Source organism: Argopecten irradians, chromosome 7 (genome assembly GCF_041381155.1).
Source record: "Argopecten irradians isolate NY chromosome 7, Ai_NY, whole genome shotgun sequence".
Lineage (NCBI taxonomy): Eukaryota > Metazoa > Mollusca > Bivalvia > Pectinida > Pectinidae > Argopecten > Argopecten irradians.
The window spans coordinates 15,188,773-15,201,760 of record NC_091140.1 but is presented as its reverse complement, the minus strand read 5'-3'; the positions used below and the strand labels follow the sequence as shown (position 1 = coordinate 15,201,760).

Here is a 12,988-nt window from a genome sequence, read left to right as displayed (position 1 = left end):
TTGTCCAAATTACGTTTATATTATACCAGCAGTTTTCGATATTTCATTAAACCTTTTTCAATTCACTAATATCAATCGAGCACATGCTAAAGAATGAAGTACATGACAATAAATCAATATGAATTAGGATAGAGATTTTTATCATTAATCGATAATACGCAACGTAACGCTGGAGCAATGCCGCAATATCATTTTAAATAAGGTTATTTGATATACATGTATATACTTTTAGATGTGGGACATTGCTCTGTGCGATGTAATACAAAATAATTATATGACATCATTTTTGTGATTACGCTCACTCTTACGGGTAACACGGTTTACCTCTTTGATTTTTTTATCTGTCTCTCCGTCTGTCTGTCTGTCTGTCTTTCTTTGTCGTTGTCGTATTGGTGCTAGAAAGAGTTCATTGCATTTAAAAGACTTATCTGTTATTTATGATATTCCATCAGATGGAGCACAGTTCAAATTGCATATTTCACATCTTCTGAGGTCACAGCTCATTTACCTAAAGTTTCCATGTGCATGTCTAATGTATTTTAAACATTTATGCTAGAAACGTCCTGCCAACAAGTCTCGTACTACACCGATGCATATCAGATGATACGTGCTGCGTGAACAATAATGAAAGCTGTCCTAAATCTCCAATCGATACCTTAATTGAAATGTCGCTATAGTTTGGTAAAATATTTATTTATTTATTATAACACCATTTGAACTGAACAAAACATTCATTTTGCTTACGTGGATTTCAGGTTTAATTAGATACTGTAAATTTACATACATGTATATATTTAAAACGTCACTCTTTTTCATTTCTGTCGAGTCATCAACACATGTACAGTCAGCGGTCTTTTCTCGTCGGCTCAATCTTGGCATTGGAAGTGAGGCAAATATCCTTTTAGCATTCCAATAAACGTTATTGCATTTTTACATCTTTAATGTTATATAGATCGACCGATACAATAATTACTAAATAACACAAAGAACCTAAGGCATATTTCGACTTATGTACTCAATAACAAGCCATAAGCTCTTGACTAGCTCTAGACCTGCTTCCTATATGTACATACACATGGCACCTTAAATGTGGGACTCGAATTAGGTTTTAATTTACAATGAAGTAACGGAAAAACAATATGTATAAATTGAGTATTCCATTTTACTCTATATTGTTGTAATCGCAATAACAGTAAGCACCCAAATTTTTTCTGAAAATTCCAACATAAACATGAGAACTTTTAGAAGTTTGTCCTTTTTTTCTAAATCTTTCCTGGCTTTAAGTTCATCAGTTTAACATATCTATGTAGGGGCCATTATGTAAGAAGCCCACTAACAGACCCTAAACACACTGTCAATCTGCAGTATCACTATCGTAAAAGTATTCCTGGCTCTGGTAGAATATCTTGAACTACATGTATCGTAGAGCAGATCATATTAAATAATTAGGGATCATCACAATGAGTTAACTCGGGATTAGAAAATAGCTTTGTGTTACAAACAGACCACAAATCGTCAACATTGACGGCCTGGTCTTCAATGAAGAAGTAGAAAGAAGAAGACAGTCTACAGTCACCATAGTATGATTCCATCACATACACGTTATTGTTCAATTAAACAATGCCACTTGGAACTTAGAGGATGCCTTTTTATCATTACTTTACCAAAGACTCAATTCATATTGATTTAATATGCATATAAGCGCAGATTTTACTTTTATAAAATATGACTTATATACTACTCAGCGACCACAGGGGGCCAACTCAATGAAAATGGATGTTGTCAAATATTGTTTGTATTTGGTGAATGGACTGATGAGTATATATAACAGTTACATGTATATGATTTTTTCAGAAAATACGAGATTTGAAAAAAAATATTAAAAAATCGGAATATTTACAATAAAACAGACTGCTTTTTTTGTATATGATATAATATGAATAACGTTTAACGCCTCAATCAGTTCATATGAGTTATCAAATTTATAAATTAATCTACATTTCAATCGGTGATTGTTATATTCCCGAATGTGACATAATTAATACTTATCTGATTCTAAAGATCTGCATGAATATTATAGAAAATGTTGCATATATCAATATACCAATATACTCACTCTTTATCCGAATGATCATTATTTAACTGATAAAAACGACTTCAAAATATCTACCTGGTTTTCTTCTAAGGTGAACATGAAAAAAACGTTCAACTGGCAAGTCTTAGAAGAAACTACATCACTCATTAATAACTTGGTATATTCAATTCGATTACATACATGTATACACATTTAAACGGATAATTATCAAACTTTAAATGTGTTTTCTTTAAGTTGAATCTTTAATGTTATTCCGCACAAGTCAAAAAAGGACATAGCACGCGATATATTAAAAGGTTTATCTGATATTTATAAAAGGTGTTTAAAAGCTCATTATCATGTAGAAAGCGTAAAACAGTTCGGTATAAATATGACCAGGTGCAAATCTGTGATTATTAAACATGTCAAAATGTGTGATGTACCTGGGCGATACTTGGAGTGTTAGGGAAAACCTTACACGTTTTTAGTAATGAAACTTTTAAAACTGTTTGATCTATCCTATCTGGGTGGTGTACCAACGGTTTTATGGGGGACAATTTGAAGTTATAACAGTGGGCTCAAGACAAACATTAAGGACTGACACCATGATCCGTGAATCTGTATACATGTAAAATCGATCATAAATACCCTGTCTTCCTATCATTTCAGACGCTGTCGATATCAAATGAAGAATCCGCGTAGGTTAAATCGCTAACCAGATGGATATATTTAATCTATCAGTTTAAGTGGACCTTTTTTTTACTTTGTCCTACATGTTACTAGTCTATAACACACACACACACACACACACACACATATTAAAGTCTATTTAGTTGGTAACTTTATCAGTTGGCTTGATAACTTCACTTTTTCATCTTAAATACAAACTGTTACAGTTTATGGGTATAATGCATTTTAAGCTGGTTTCGGTAGACTTCTGCTATTAATCAAAGAAAGACAAAATAGTATTAACTGTTGCTTCTAAAGTAAAATACCAGGTACGTAGACATTTGGAGGTTTTGAAAGGATTCCGGAATCCGCATACATTCTAAAATTTTTAGAACACCCAATGCCTTAATATCGTTATTTAACGAAAAGAATTTCATACAGCCATACAAAGTTGCGAAAAGGGAACGGTTGGCTTTTGCACCTGTTTCGATTAAGCCAATCCTGTATGGTAGTCAGTTGAGACAGAAATATAAATTTTCTAATGAATAGAGGTGGGATGAATCTTAAGTTCATTCAAATATGACAGAGGTGTCTCTGTACAAGTTTTGATAATTTGATTGAAAATTTTGAAGTGTATGAACGGTGATCGAATAACACTGAATATGTAAAAAGACTGGATTACTTTTTTTCTTTCTTTCGTGCATCCATGATTGTTCTCCAGTCACGTATACATAACAGCCGATGATAACACCCCAGGATACTTAATTTAATTTCAAGATAACGCTGACCTGGATAATCTTCACATATTAGTTAATAGTATTGATTTATAATCATCACATCATTATTATTCATCTTTGATAAGTTCTTGAAATTATAACCGATACCAAATAAGGAAATCGACATTTAATTTTTAAAACTTTACAAATCTGCATGTTTGAAAATTTACAAGTAAATGGAAAAGTTACACTGTAACGGATATATAGCTTGCAGTCTTTCCGATTGCTATCAGCTGTCGGACTGATAGTACCGTCGAGAGATATTTCCGGGAGTTATGTTACAGGTGATTTCTCACCTATATCATATATATATATTTACAGATTTCACAACAATTATGTTACAAATGCAAACTCTATTAGCAATCGACCATCAAATATTGTTATCATGTAAGAAACCACAGAGGTTTTACAGTATGCATGTATATTGTATACTATATTGTATACTGTAAAACTTCTGGAATTTATGATTACATGTTTATATAAATCCCATATAATTAAAGTATCCTCGATACTATATACATAAAGAGTATCCCAGAAAAACGGAATACGGATTATTTTACGCGGTTGCATGCATTCAATATCATTGGCATAATTAATGTCATTTGAAGTCCTGTGAAGAAATGTTCATATGCAAACTAATTGCAGTTATGATTATTTTTTCTTCTTTTCATTTGTTAGTTAATTCAAGTTTAATATGTGGCTCCGTAAATTATACAAGTGATAATTTGCATTAAAACCTTACATTAAAAAGAGAAAACAACCCAAACATGATATGACTTTTTTTACAACTAATTAAGACATCTAATGTTTACGTGTCTTAATTTATTTATCCAATATTCGTGTTTTTTTTTTTTTTTTTTTTTTTTTGTTTTTTAAGAAATATCACAAAACATCTTTGCATCATTATTAAAATTCGCATACGATTGGTTTAAAAACTTCGAAAGTCAAGAGCTAACACAGTCTGAATGAAGTATAAAATACGACACACCTCCTGTGTACTATAATACTGGCGTGTTAAATAAACAAAACTTGTACCTTTGACGGTCCGTATTTTTCCTTCTTCTTCGTCTGCTATTTTGATTATATGTTCACTTTTCTCAAGCATCTGTCCTTGAAATATTAGGTATAAAGTCCGATGCATAAATCACAGATATCAACAAATAACACACACTAACTAAAACTCGATATTTTGCCATTTTGGACCGTCTGCTCTTCGCGGTTTAGAAAATCCAACTAGCACCTGTCACATGACCCGGGATTTAAATATAGAAAATCGACAAGTGGTGTTCCCGGCAGGTGGCGCTACCATCAAAAAAATAAATCTGAATTGATAAACACAAACATAATTTGATTGGATGCCTACATTCTATCTCTCGCTAATAAATATTGCCATTCCTCCAGTGAAAAATATAAAACTACCTCCGGCTTTGCTTTTCATATGCTAATTTTTACGTCATACGAGGGAATTCCATTTCCGGTATTGCGTGTCCCAGAAAAAACGGAATACGGATTATTTTACGCGGTTGCATGCATTCAATATCCGGCATAATTAATGTCATTTGAAGTCCTGTGAAGAAATGTTCATATGCAAACTAATTGCAGTTATGATTATTTTTTCTTCTTTTCATTTGTTAGTTAATTCAAGTTTAATATGTGGCTCCGTAAATTATACAAGTGATAATTTGCATTAAAACCTTACATTAAAAAGAGAAAATAAACATGATATTTTTTACAACTAATTAAGACATCTAATGTTTACGTGTTCTTAATTTATTTATCCAATATTCGGTTTTTTTTTGTTTTTTTTTTTTTTTTTTTTTTTTTTTTGATTTGTTTTTTTTAAGAAATATCACAAAACATCTTTGCATCATTATTAAAATTCGCATACGATTGGTTTAAAAACTTCGAAAGTCAAGAGCTAACACAGTCTGAATGAAGTATAAAATACGACACACCTCCTGTGTACTATAATACTGGCGTGTTAAATAAACAAAACTTGTACCTTTGACGGTCCGTATTTTTCCTTCTTCTTCGTCTGCTATTTTGATTATATGTTCACTTTTCTCAGCATCTGTCCTTGAAATATTAGGTATAAAGTCCGATGCATAAATCACAGATATCAACAAATAACACACACTAACTAAAACTCGATATTTTGCCATTTTGGACCGTCTGCTCTTCGCGGTTTAGAAAATCCAACTAGCACCTGTCACATGACCCGGGGATTTAAATATAGAAAATCGACAAGTGGTGTTCCCGGCAGGTGGCGCTACCATCAAAAAAATAAATCTGAATTGATAAACACAAACATAATTTGATTGGATGCCTACATTCTATCTCTCGCTAATAAATATTGCCATTCCTCCAGTGAAAATATAAAACTACCTCCGGCTTTGCTTTTCATATGCTAATTTTTACGTCATACGAGGGAATTCCATTTCCGGTATTGCGTGTCAGGAAGTTAGGAAAGCCGGTGAATGTTTTCAAGATGTAAGCATGTTCAACTTATATATATTTCAATTTATCACTTCCTTATAGTTTTTAAATATATTTGGTATCATCGATTTGTCAATTGCTTTATCTATATTTCAGGTCTAAAGTTACATTCAAGATCATACTGACGTCGGATCCAAAACTGCCGTATAAAGTGTAAGTGGCTGTCAACATTCTGCTCTGGTTTGGAAATACCATATGGTCATTTCGTTCTTCGCATGCTTTGGTAATATACTCCTACCCATTCAACAAATTCATCATTTCCAAGCCTGTACAAGAATGAAATTCCTGTTTGAAACTTCACTGTGCCTCCTCATGTGTCAATATTCAATATCGTGCTGAACTCTACACGTGTATGTACAGGTGCTTGGGGATAGATATTCACGTATTGTAGTTATGCAGCATATGTGTATACATGGTCTGTATTATTATTGAAAATCAAAATTATACTTGGGCTCATAGTATTATCATTAAAAAATTAGATACATGCATATGCACACATATAATTTAATATCATTCCCAAGCACCTGTTGAATTCTAATTGACACTACTAACTCTGCATGTACTGTATGCATACAGATACCACTAAATACTGATGGGTTCACATATAATATGTTTATAGGCATGTTATTATAATAATATATTATGTATATTTTCAGTCTTACAATTACTACATATGTAACTTCAAAATTCACTGAAAAAAAGTTAAGACAGGAATCGAACATATTTGATTGGATACCAAGTTGTTCAAATGGTTAGGGTTGGTTTTAGCACACCATGGTAATTACAGGACTGCATCTCTGTTGTTGATTTATATATGATCAGCAACAATCTGATTTTAAAATTAAACTTTTAAATACTTCAAGGGCGAAGACTTTAAAAATGGTGGGAGGAATGTAGGGGAATTGGACTAGGTCAATCATCGGCTTAGCAGAAGAGCATTCAACTATTGTGTGGGGTCCTGGGTTCAAATCCCTGTTTGGTCGATAATTTTCATCTCTCCTGTTACAATTTGATAAGCAATTACTAATTTTAACCAATTATCAATCTTCAATATCAGAGCTTTTCCTAGCACTATTGCCACTAATATATACCAACAAGTGTGTGTATTTATTTCCGTAATACTACACCCCTGCAGTTTTAATGATGATCTCCCTACATTTAGTGTTTGGATTTGAGAATACCAAGTCATTTACCCTTCAGCATAGCTCAAAGAAAATCACATGTACATTTTGCTAAAAATATTTCTATTTAATTTTCAATCTCATAATTGTTGGAGAGCTAAGCGAAGAATTGATGATACAAGAAAACCTTGATGCAAATTACCCTCATTTGGAATTGCTTTTGCAGTCTTAGTGTACCAGAGTCAACACCTTTTACAGCAGTTCTGAAGTTTGCTGCAGAAGAGGTAAGATTGTTCATGAAAAAAAGTGTAAATGAAAGATGTTGCAAGCCCGAATAAACTTGTTCAAACATCTCGCATAAAGATAAAGTCATTGTATGGGCCCAGAAGTTCTATTTTCAAAATGATGCAGACAAGTACATTATTGCAAAATTATAGATATTACATGTATTCAGAAGAATAAATAAAACTTTTAATCAATCATTGTTCTGAAAGGATCATGCTTATATCAATGGATTAATATATTCTATAAAGTATTGTATTTATTTTGTTTCAGTTTAAGGTACCAGCAGCCACAAGTGCTATAATAACCAATGATGGAATAGGCATCAACCCTGCGCAGAGTGCTGGTAAGTCTCCTTTACTCTCCTTAATCTGAATACAACTTGTGTACTGTTTAGTTGTTAAATTTCACCGGTGTAAAATTTTGCGATTTGCTGTTTTGAACTCATTCTGGGGGTTTATTTTCGTGAATTATCTGTCTATCCTTTAAGAGTCCCATTCTGATTAGACTTTAATACGTGAAACCATGATTTTGATCGTAAGATACTGAATATTGCGATTTTGGATGGACCTGATGAGAATATAACGAAATTAAAACCCCCACGAATATTAGCAATTATACAATATACGTGTGTACAGTAAATTTAAAAACAATGATGTACCATTTCCATATCATGCAAATGTCTTTTTTCTGTTTATGTATAGCTTCATATTCCACACAAGATTGATAATAGAACAAGCATATTTTGAAAGACATTTAACAAAAGAGGGAACTATCAGTTAACTAACTGGAACTTATACCTGCATTTCATATATATACAATTATATAATGTGATTTCTGAAGATCTGTAAGAATGAATAGAATAAGATCTATTTCATCTATACTTTAAGCTGTTATTGGCATGACTGAGGAATCATTTTAATGGATACACAGAAATAAGTCTAAGACTTGATTTATTTATGTGAATTTAACTTTCTTGCAGGTAATGTGTTTCTGAAGCATGGATCAGAACTGAGACTTATTCCTAGAGACAGAGTCGGATCTATAAAAAAATGAAATTACCTTAACTTTAGATTTATTTAAAATTGACAAATGGATATCTCAGTATCATCAAGTGTTTAAAACAGAGTGAGGAAGAAAGTACTCCTTGGATGCATTCTTTTCATTTCTCCAAACCTAATTGGATTTACCAGAACACAGAATGAAAAGGAAGTCATTTCTTAATATGGAACTGAAGTATTAAAATCAGGATTTATTTTTTCTTTTTTCTAAAATGAATATTTTAAAGATTTGGCAAGTTTTCGAGATGTCGAAATGAAATGATGATAGTTCATACTTAATGGTTGTATAGAGACTAACACAACTGTGACATTTTACTTCTGATATTTATATTTAAAATCTGTTTTCATATACGTAAATTGTTTGGGTCTATCATAATTGTTTGTAATTGTCTTTGTACCTTATTCCATAGCCAGTGACTGAAAGCAATTATAAACTAGAATTCACATATCTTGTACTTGTATAAAAAAAATCCATGTAGGGGAGGTAACTCTATTATTTAGCTATTTGGTATTCCATTTTCACTAACACATTGCTTAAGGGTTCAGTATTTTTGTAATGTTGATTAAAAAAAAGTTGCTTAATTCTATAATGAAATATAAGAGAATATGACACAGAACCATTTTGCAGCTTTCTCAAAGATAAGAATTAATATTCTTTAACCTAGACTAAGAGTGAAATTTTGTTATGAAAACATTATATACATCATACAATTACATTCATTAGTTTTGGAATGCAGATTGAAAAACTGGCAAGGACTTTTACTTTGTTTTGTTTCTAGTCTTTTTTGGTAGATGCCTCTACAACATATTACTTTAAATATCAATGGGAGTATACTACATCATTTTCTTTATAGATTCACTTGAAGTTGGGAGCAAGGCTTCGTTTTTGTCTGTCCTCTCATCTATCATGTTCATGCTCTACAGTTTTCTGCAATTTTTATCTTTTGATGGGGATGATATTACATTGGGTTATTTTGAATTGCATTTTAACGTTTGACCTTACAATCTTGATTCAGAATATCTCATTCCCAACTTTTTTACTGTAATTTCCCATGTTGTTATGTTATGTTACATGTATCATATATATGCCTTGCAAATGCATTTTTGACATTCTGTAACCTTTTGTGTTCTTTTCAGTATGATAATGTGTTTTTCAACTAAAACTCTGTTGAAAATCTAATGGAAAATAGATAGTCTGTTAGTTATAAACTGTAATTGTTCAATTGTCTTATTAATAAGTGACACTAAAGCCCACATGAAAGAAATCTAAAAAGTTCTCATCTGGTAGGTTTAAATTATTCAGGAAAAAGTAACAAATTTTATCTGGGATACAATTTTAAATCTGTTGAAAATTATGGTATGAAAATAATATATATGAAAGAAAAGGGCCGTGCATGTCTTACTGTAACAGGTAATATAAAAGGGACTGGGTGTCAATTACCAGCCTGACATCGGGTAGATCATCCTTGGTCCTTCACCTCTGGGTACATTGGCCGCATTTGCTGCATTTCAAATAAATATTCATAACATTACCCACCAATCAACAATAACCTGGTATGTAAGTCTCCTTGATTAACTCGGTTAAGAGAAATTAAAGATAGTACCAAAATTGTTGATTGGATAATATTTCCGCCTCAACATTAATTGTGTGAACAAATCAAATTTCAGTGACGGATTGATAGTAATACCACAGCACATGTGGGCTTGGTTCCCAGGTGTATATAGATGCTGATGTGGGTAGATGTACATTATAATGAGTTATAAGATGTATGGACCACAGGATTAATGGAATTGGTGTAAGGTCCCTGTGGAGCTCCCGACATGTCATGAATATCTGTTTAAGATGTTGCGTATGGAATATTATTATAAATGGTGTATTATTTAATCACAATGTTGTTAAGTATGAAAAAAAAACGAAAACTGGAAAGATGAATAAAATTCTAAAAACTACCTTCAATATTATCGTTTTGGTTTTGGAGTATAATTGAATACAAATCGTTGACCAATGCATTTTATTTGCGTGGTTACAGACCTACTGCCAGTGACTGAGGAAGACTTGATATGGACATCCACATTCAATAATTGTGGTTTTCTGTTTTTAGTTTTAGCATGTGTTCGTTGCAAACTTCTGTATTTACTCAAATGTCGAATAGTCTCAAAACCCTAAATCCCTTATCGAAAAGTAAAGTATGCAGCAATATTGTTAAAATAAAACGGCAATATTTCAAAACCTTTCTTCAGAAAAAGTGCTGCAAATCACACAACAAGCATCTTACATAGAAAACATAAGGTTTCATCTGCAAATTTCCTTGATATCGACATCAAATCCGCGGTTTCTTATGAGGTTATGAAGCTATGCGACTAACTGTCTGATATGTCAATTTTAGCGATATTATTATTTTAATGATAGGTGTTACAATGAAAATCACAATACATGTACAATCACATGGATCTTAAAGTTATATGTGCCGTAATGTTCATACTTGCGAATCAAGAAGAGCTTTTAATATTTCATTCGCCATCAAAAGTCACTACCATTTCGATAATTACAATATTTACAATGCATAAGTTTTAATTTTAGTACATATATGAATTGAAAATGATTTTTGGCAGTACTGCTAAAAATAATTATAACAGTATATCTACAATTGCATTAAAATGAGTGTATTTGGTCGGACCACGAGCCAAGTTGTAGTCTGCAATAAAGTGATTTTTGCATATATAGTTTCCATCTAAATATACAAAAGGCATAAAAAATAGATTTTTACAATGCATAAATTCTGTGATGTAACTTGTTTATAAGACATCATACATGTTAATTTGCTTGTCCATTTGAATGATTTTCACAGCTTGATTTTTCAATATATTACCGAAGAAAAAATAACAGGTCGAAATTATCGCCCAGTTGCAGCACATATAACTTTAGTGCAACTTCGACCATATGATACCTATTATGATATCATTTAATAATTCATTTTTGCTTGTTACGAGTATTTCCATTGGCTTAAAAATTTACTTTATCAGCCCAATAAGGAAAAAATGGCGTCGCCGTTTGTAACGTTGCTTCTGACTGGCTGAGATGACGGAGAAATGATTTTATAGACAGACGAGTCCCAAAATGAATTTTGAATATTGAGAATATTTAGTAAATTGAATTATAAGGATTTATTTGAATAGATTTGTTTTATGTTATGGAGATATAACACAAACATTGAGTGTATTCTCATCATTAAACGCTTCGCGGTTTATTTAGAGTACACTCAGATTTTTGTGTTATATCTCCATAACATAAACAGTCTATTCTAGTTAATACTAAGAGAAAGTGAAATGTGAACGAATACATTTATGATTTTATTGCTACCACAAGTATTTTGATTTAATCTATTTGGCGTGAGTGTATCGCTAGCGGAAAGACGCAATATAGAATAAATCAGTATACAAGATTAAAATAGGATGTAATAAATCAAACCATGACGTCCGTTTTCTCTCATAAACATTGAATCACAAGTTCCAAAAGCATTTCGTGTCGGAAATAAAACTGGGGAACAATTGAAAGTACATTTTATAAGAAAAACATCACTGAAAACAGAAATGCGCTGTTATTATATCTAGGTAGTAAATCTAGTCAATAAAACATTTACAATAGACACATGACCTCAGGTGGTAACATTGACCTTAAAGTTCTTGTCGTATCTAAAAAAGATAAATGAATACTGTGAATGAAACATATAAAAACAGACTCCACATTTTATACCTGGGTTTGAATGAATCCATCACTTGAATGATATCATGAAAAAAAGACAAATATTGGTAATGATAACATATTTGGTTGATATTCCTTGTCTTATGACAAATAATGACATTGATGCAGATTTAGATTTGATTTTTTTATGGTAACATTCTAAATTTTAGTCAATTTCATAGACACCTTGGGATAACTCTTAATTCAAATGCCAATTGGTCTGATCATGTCAATGGAATCTACAAATCTGTTATGAAGAAAATAAATGTATTGCGTAAACTTAAATATATGCTAAAGCGTGATACCCTTTACAGATTTATAAGTCATTTATACTACCGATTTTAGAATATGCTTGTGAAGTTTGGGATGGTTGTTTCGCAATTGATTCAGACAAATTAGAAAAGGCACAAAGGGAAGTAGCAAGAATAATTACGGGTTTGCCATCATTTGCACAAAAATGTATCACGTTATAGTGAATCAGTTTTAGAATTACTTAGTGATAGGAGAGCTAGAAGAAAACTTAAATTATCACATAAGATGAAAACTCATGATACTCCTAATTTTCTTTCGAATCTATTACTTCCCGCAGTTAGTGAAAATAATCAATATGCTCAAGAAACAATAACGACTTTTATATTTCAAACTATCGACTCTCCTCCACTCTCAAGTCTTTCTTACCTTCTACTTTACGAAATTGGAATAATTTAGATAATGATATTAAGTCATTACCCATTTCTTCTTTTAAGATTGCTCTTTCCAATAAATAG

The 12,988-nt window shown here is 31.7% G+C and overlaps 2 protein-coding genes across 2 annotated transcripts in view; one reads left to right on the top strand and one right to left on the bottom strand.

The window, feature by feature from the left end:
- Window positions 1-5,733, bottom strand: part of LOC138327653 (uncharacterized) — a 29,871-nt gene extending 24,138 nt beyond the window's left edge. Inside the window, exon 1 of the mRNA XM_069273931.1 lies at window positions 5,522-5,733. Within this exon, the coding sequence (XP_069130032.1) occupies window positions 5,522-5,681 (160 nt within the window). The 5' untranslated portion in view covers window positions 5,682-5,733. The remainder of the gene's footprint in view (window positions 1-5,521) is intronic.
- A 205-nt stretch (window positions 5,734-5,938) lies between these two features.
- LOC138327654 (ubiquitin-fold modifier 1) lies at window positions 5,939-10,430 on the top strand. Its single transcript, XM_069273932.1, has 5 exons — window positions 5,939-6,009; window positions 6,112-6,168; window positions 7,363-7,420; window positions 7,692-7,764; window positions 8,401-10,430. Coding segments are annotated over exons 1-5 (264 nt in total). The 5' UTR covers window positions 5,939-6,007; the 3' UTR covers window positions 8,475-10,430.
- Window positions 10,431-12,988: the final 2,558 nt, after the last annotated feature.